Source organism: Zalophus californianus, chromosome X (assembly GCF_009762305.2).
Source record: "Zalophus californianus isolate mZalCal1 chromosome X, mZalCal1.pri.v2, whole genome shotgun sequence".
Classification (NCBI taxonomy): Eukaryota; Metazoa; Chordata; class Mammalia; order Carnivora; family Otariidae; genus Zalophus; species Zalophus californianus.
In genome coordinates this window covers 30656370-30663145 of record NC_045612.1, presented here as the reverse complement: position 1 = coordinate 30663145, position 6776 = coordinate 30656370, and the positions used below count along the sequence as shown (strand labels likewise).

Sequence of the window (6776 nt, the reverse complement as noted above, 5' to 3'; positions counted from 1 at the left end):
GGTCTAGGGTGAAAAGAATGAGGCTCCTGCCCTAGCACAAAATTTTAGGGGCACCAAACAACTCAGCAATACCAAATCAAATGATTTTTAGTGCACCATTTTAAAATAAGTCAAGAGTAAGGCCAAAGTCCATGATGAACACCTTGTCAACATTTTAAAATAAAGACAAGATCGCACCCCGCACTCGCAGGACCCTGCCTTATCTGCCTCACCCTAATCCCAACCGTGGCGCTCCAATTCAACTTTATTTACGGAAACGGGCGACCAGCCGTCGTTTGCCCACATTATTTTTTTTTTCAAATATTATTTATCCTAGCTTCCGAGATTTGGGGGGGGGCGTCCCCTTAAATACTGCTGAGGTTTCTATCCAGGCACACCGTGACCTCAGCCGCCCTCCCCACCCGCAGGCCTCCCCCAGGGTCCAGCGGCCGGGGCCCTGGGTATTCCCTGGGGCCGCCGGGTCCTCGGGACCGGGTCAGGTGCCGCGCGCCAGCGGCGCGGAGCGGAGGGCGGCCCCGGGCCCGACTCCGCGGCTCCGCCCCCCGCGCGCCGAGCCACTCAGCCGCCGCGCGGGCCCGCGCGCGGGGGCTCGGTGCCCGCCCAGGCCCGCCCAGGCCCGCCCCCGACGCCGGCCGCCCAGGCGCCGGCTCGCCCTATATAAACCGGCCATTTGTTTCGCTCCGCCCCAGAGTCCCGGAGTCCCGGCCGGTTCCTCTCGTAGTCCCGCGGTCGCCCGTCTCATTCCTTTCAACATGACAGATGCCGCTGTGTCCTTCGCCAAGGACTTCCTGGCGGGTGGAGTGGCCGCGGCCATCTCCAAGACGGCGGTAGCGCCCATCGAGCGAGTCAAGCTGCTGCTGCAGGTACCCCCGGGGATTGGGGAGTCGGGACCAGGAAGTGGGGGACGGGGCGCGCAGGAAGCCTGGCCCCGGGGGGCTGGAGGGGGTACCACTCCCCAGCCCTGTCGGGGGAAGCGGCCCCCGTGCGGGCAGGGGTGGCCGCGGAGGCGGACCAAAAGGCCAGCTCGAGGGAGGTGCTTTGGTGACCTGAAGTTCTAGAGCTAGGAAGGGGTCGGGGCGGAGGGAAGCGAGGCGGGCCAGGGCCTTGGCATCCCCGGGGAGGGGGGTGGGCAGCGAGCTCGGAGGGGCAGCCCGGCGGCGGCCGTCTCCCCGGGGCCTGGAGGTCAAGGGCGAAGCCTGGAAGCCGGCGCTGGAGGGGGGGGGGGGGAGGGACACCTGGCCGTGCCGAAGGCCTCAAGGTCGCGGCAAGGAGATAATCTCACAGCCTTGCGGAGGCCATGCGGCGGGTCGAGGTGCCGCGCAGCGGGCGGACGCTCCCTCACCTCGCCGGGCCGGAAGCCGGCGCCGGGAAGCGTCTGTGCCTGCTGCGTCCGCCCCCGCGCAGCCGCCGCCGCGTCCCCGCCGCGCTCGCTCCCCCGCTCCGGCTCTAGGGGGCGCGCCCGGACGGGCGGAGGGCTGCTGGCCCCGCGGGTCACCGCTAGGAGACGAGCAGGGGCGGAGCGGGAGGGAAGCAGCTCCGGAGACCCGAGGCGTAGGCCGCGGTCACCAAGGTGACCGCGCCCTGCGTGGGACAGGCCCAGATGCCTCTGAACCTGGGTCTGAGGTAATGACCTTTCTCCCAGGTCTAAAGGTCACGCGTCCAACCGAGGGTGCCCCCTCCCCACCCAAAGGGGTGGAGGCTTAATGCCTTCTGAGGGTGCAGAGCACTTCTCCCACGGTGACGGCCTCAGAGGGCTGGGAGGGTCCATCCTGTATGAACTAGAAGACTAGAGGTGGGGAGTAGCTAACCTTAAAGCCCCGCCAGAGATTCAGAGGATAATACTCTCTCCCTTCCTCCCTTCTCCGTGGTTGTAACTCTCTCCCTCTTCGCCTCCTCCTTGTCTGTCAGGTGCAGCATGCCAGCAAGCAAATCACAGCAGATAAGCAATACAAGGGCATTATGGACTGTGTGGTTCGCATCCCCAAGGAGCAGGGAGTCCTGTCCTTCTGGCGTGGTAACCTGGCCAATGTCATCAGATACTTCCCCACCCAGGCTCTCAACTTCGCCTTCAAAGATAAATACAAGCAGATCTTCCTGGGTGGTGTGGACAAGAGAACCCAGTTTTGGCGCTACTTTGCCGGGAATCTGGCGTCAGGTGGTGCCGCTGGGGCCACATCCTTGTGTTTTGTGTACCCTCTGGATTTTGCCCGTACCCGGCTCGCAGCCGATGTGGGCAAAGCTGGAGCTGAAAGGGAATTCCGAGGCCTCGGTGACTGCCTGGTGAAGATCTACAAATCTGATGGCATGAAGGGCCTATACCAAGGCTTTAATGTGTCTGTGCAGGGCATCATCATCTACCGAGCTGCCTACTTCGGTATCTATGACACCGCAAAGGGTAAGTTTGCTCTGTGCCTTGAAGCTGTGTACCTTTCACCTGAAAGATCGTTAATGCCGTCCGAATTTTCCAGAGCCAGAGATTTTCCGTAATTGCTATAGGAAGCTGACGGTCATCCAGTGCAAACTTCATGTGCGGATGAGATGTTTCGGGGGTGGGGGGGGGGGCGGGGGCGTAGGAACCAAAGGCTGCTAAAACTCTGCTTTCTAGTAAAAGCGTCTCTTTGCCGTTCTCAGGAATGCTTCCAGATCCCAAGAATACTCACATCTTCATCAGCTGGATGATCGCACAATCCGTCACAGCGGTTGCCGGGTTGACTTCCTACCCATTTGACACTGTTCGCCGCCGAATGATGATGCAGTCAGGGCGCAAAGGAAGTAAGTTTCCCCTTGAGCTAAAGATAAAAAGACTGTCGGGCCCGGGACGAGCTGGGGCCACAGGCTAGCAGTGCCTGGCTTTAAAACTGCAGTCTGTTCTGATGGCAGGATGGGGTTGATGGTGCCTGCCTTTGAGCGGGCCCTCTGGATGCCTATGAATGAGGGTGCTTAAACGGTATTAGAGGTTAAGACCAATGAGTAGCCTCCATAGCCCTGTTCTCTACTCGAGGCATTAATATTTCAGTGTCACCCACGCGAATGTGTAAATGTCAGGTTTCCCGGAACTGCCATCCGCTCTTAGAGGCGAGGCTCCGGTTTTGTCTAGTAAGTCTGGGGAGGGCTTTCATCAGCCTTTGGTCCCCAACTCCGTGTCTTTATTCTTTGCAGCTGACATCATGTACACAGGTACAGTAGACTGCTGGAGGAAGATCGCTCGTGATGAAGGAGCCAAAGCGTTTTTCAAGGGGGCGTGGTCCAATGTTCTCAGAGGCATGGGTGGTGCTTTTGTGCTGGTCTTGTACGATGAAATCAAGAAGTTCACATGAGTTACTTCCTAGTCTTTCCCCCACTGTGAACAGGCATGTTGTATTATATAACATATCTTGAGCATTCTTGACAGACTGTTGGCTGTCTATTTATCAAGGGCAACTATTCCACTGGTTGAAAACGGGAAGCAATAATACTCATCTGACCAGTTTTCTCTTAAAGCCATTTCCATGATGACGGGACTCAATTATATTTTTTATTTCAGTCACTCCTGATAAATTTGAAGAAATAAAAAAAATACCTGAAATATATTTTTGTCTGTGACTTAATTTGCATGCTTTAGTGAGTGCTACATTTGAGTAGATGCTCCATGTTGAGTAAATGCTACAGTATTTCCTGAGATGGAAAGCTTTCTTTTCAAACCAGTCTCCAGCCCTTCACTTCTCAAAGAATACCTTGGTTGTGTGACCCATCCATATTCCCAATACAGTAGCAAAATTCAGGCCCAGTGTATCCAAAACTACAGGTCCATTGCCTGTGGATGGTCATAACTGAATGAGCTTTCTCCGAAGAAAAGGACCACATACCCACCTTTCCTAGTCCTGTGGTTATTAATCAAGAAATAGAAACTGAATTGTCCACTTTAAAATGGCCGTTGTGTGAATTTCATCTAAACAGGAAAAACCTTGGGGCGCCTGGGTGGCTCAGTCGGTTAAGCGGCTGCCTTCAGCTCAGGTCATGATCCGGGGGTCCTGGGATCGAGTCCCACGTCTGGCTCCCTGCTCAGCGGAGAGCCTGCTTCTCCCTCTGCCTCTGCCTGCCACTCTGCCTACTTGTGCTCTCTATCTGTGGAATAAATAAAATCTTTAAAAAAAAAAATAAACAGGAAAAACCTAAAAATGTAATGGCAAATTTTCATCCAGTTGCCTTCCCTCATCCACCTTGACCTGGCCCAAGCCATTTTATTTTAATCCCATTCAAAGCAGAGGATTAAAGCTGGCTCAGTTAACACAGGGCTGAGGTCGCAGCGCCCGTCAAGATTACAGAACGAGACAACTGCCCCCACCTCAAAACTCCTTTCACAAAAGAGAGGTAAATGTGGCATCTGCCGCATTCTGTCAGACATTCTAATAATAAGCCCGGTCAATGGAGGACATTTATGTTTCTTTTGGATAAGCCCTTACTTGGGATCCACATGAGAAATGGTTTAGGGGCACCCAGGTGGCTTAGTCGTTAAGCGTCTGCCTTCGGCTCGGGTCATGATCCTGCAGTCTGGGGATCGAGCCCTGCATTGGGCTCCCTGCTCAAGGGGAGGTCTGCTTCTCCCTCTGCCCCTCCCCCTGCACCCGTGCTCATGCTCTCTCACACGCTCTCTCTCTCAAATAAATAAAATTTTTTTTTTTTTTTAAAAGAGGTTTAGTTTCTGTAGCTCCTGGCTAGACCTCAGAAATCAGGGGATTTTGCCTGTAACCCAAGATTTCCATGAAGAATAAAGCCCCACAGCTGTCAGACGGCAACATTGAAAGTAGAAAGTGTTGGGTGAGCCACGCACACAGGCGAAACCCATTCCTGAGCAACAGTGCACACCCCGGCACGGTGAAGTGCAGCTCACGGCCGGGGTCTGCGTGTTGGGGAGTAATGCCCGGGGGAGGTGCTTGGTGCATGCCCCCTGGCCAAGCATCAAGATCAAAGTATGGCTTAGTTCAGAACACTTCACAATGTATACATATATCGAAACCTCAAGTCGTACACCTGAAATATATACCACTTTTATACGTTAAAGATATCTCAAAGTTCTTTTGGGTTTTTTGTTTTGTTTTTTTAAGAGTTTATTAGAGCACATGAGCAGGGAGAGAGGCAGAGGGAGACGGAGAAGCAGACTCCCCGCAGAGCAGGGAGCCCAATGTGGGACTCGATCCCAGGACCGAGATCATGACCTGAGCCGAAAGCAGATGCCCAACCAACTGAGCCACCCAGGTGCCCCAATATCTCAAAGTTTTTAGAAAACTGAAAACTCGTGGTACCAGAGAAGCCTGGATTGTGCTGTTCAGTTGTGCTGTTAGGCAAGTTACTTGATTTCTCTAAGCCTTGGTTTTCTTCATCTATAAAATGAGGATAATAATGCCTCAGAAGTTTGTTGGAGGGATTAAGTAATTTATGCAAAGCATCTACCATAGAACATACATAATAACCACTTTGTAAGTGCTATCTATGATCATTGTTAGGAGGCAGTGAGGTTTTCGGGGCTCCAGAATCAAGTACTTGGATTTGGGGGGCACCAGCCTGGCTCAGTTGATAGAACATGGGACTCTTGACCTCAGAGCTGTGAGTTCAAGCCTCACCTTGGGTGCAGAGCTTACATACACACATACATACACACATACACACATACATACATACACACATACACACACATATACATACATACACACATACATACACACATACATACATACATACACACACGCATACATACATTAAATTAAATTAAAAAAAGAGAAGTACTTCAATTTGGATCCTGGCTCTTGTGTACTTAGCTGTATGACCTTGGGCAAGTCTCTTCGTCTCCCGAGTCTCAGTTTCCTCATTCATAAAATGGGGTTATAGTAGAGCTAACCATATTTCCTAGGGGTGTTGTGAGTGAGGATTAAGTAACATAAAGCATTAGAACAAGTGTGGCATCTGGCATCTAGTAAGTAAGCACTCCAACGTGAATTTTTCATAATTAGGCTCCATTTTGTTCAACGAAGATTTGCCTGAGCAGAGCACTACTTAAGAATGAATTCAGCCGTCGGATACATGCAAAGATACTCAACATCACTCATCATCAGGGAAATGCAAATTAAAACCACAATGAGATATCGCCTCACACCTGTTAGAATGGCTATTATCAAAAAGACGAGAAAACAAGTGTTGGCGAGGATGTGGAGAAAAGAGAAGCCTCGTGTAGGTTGGTGGGAACGTAAATCGGTGCAGCCACTGTGGAAGTTTCTCAAAAACTTAAAAATAGAAATACTATGTGATCCAGTAATTCCGCTGCTGGCTGTTTACCCAAAGAACATGAAAACACCGATTCAAAAACATATATGCACTCCTGTTCATTGCAGCATTATTTACAATGGTCAAGATATGGAAGTAACCTAAGTGCCTAGATGAATGGATAAAGATGTAGTATATACCTATAATGGAATATTACTCAGTCATAAAAAGAATGAGATCTCGCTATTTGCGACAACATGGGTGGACCCAGAGGGTACTATGCTAAATGAGAGAAGTCAGAGAAAGCCAAACACCATACGATTTCATTTACATGTAGAATGTAAAAAACAAAACAGGCCAACGAACACACACACACACACACACACACACACACACACACACACACACACACACAGTCTCAAATACAGAGAACAGGTGGTCGCCAGAGGGGAGTAGGGTCGGGGGGATGGGCAAAATAGGCGAAAAGAATTAAGAGATACTGACTTCCAGTTTTGAAATAAGTCACAGTGATGAAATCC

The 6776-nt window shown here is 51.6% G+C and overlaps 1 protein-coding gene across 1 annotated transcript; it reads left to right on the top strand.

Moving 5' to 3' along the window:
- Nucleotides 1–674: 674 nt before the first annotated feature.
- Nucleotides 675–3569, top strand: SLC25A5 (solute carrier family 25 member 5). The gene is made up of 4 exons (XM_027609418.2): nt 675–863; nt 1909–2395; nt 2632–2772; nt 3160–3569. The coding sequence occupies exons 1-4, from the start codon at nt 753–755 to the stop codon at nt 3315–3317; spliced, it is 897 nt and encodes a 298-aa protein (XP_027465219.1). The 5' UTR covers nt 675–752; the 3' UTR covers nt 3318–3569.
- The last annotated feature ends 3207 nt before the right edge of the window (nt 3570–6776 follow it).

Bases quoted from the DNA above. Each gene is read 5' to 3' on its own strand.
- SLC25A5 (XM_027609418.2), top strand. From the start codon at position 753: ATGACAGATGCCGCTGTGTCCTTCGCCAAGGACTTCCTGGCGGGTGGA. The intron at 864-1,908 runs GTACCCCCGGGG...CTTGTCTGTCAG, and splicing joins GAGTCAAGCTGCTGCTGCAG to GTGCAGCATGCCAGCAAGCA. The intron at 2,773-3,159 runs GTAAGTTTCCCC...TATTCTTTGCAG, and splicing joins GCAGTCAGGGCGCAAAGGAA to CTGACATCATGTACACAGGT.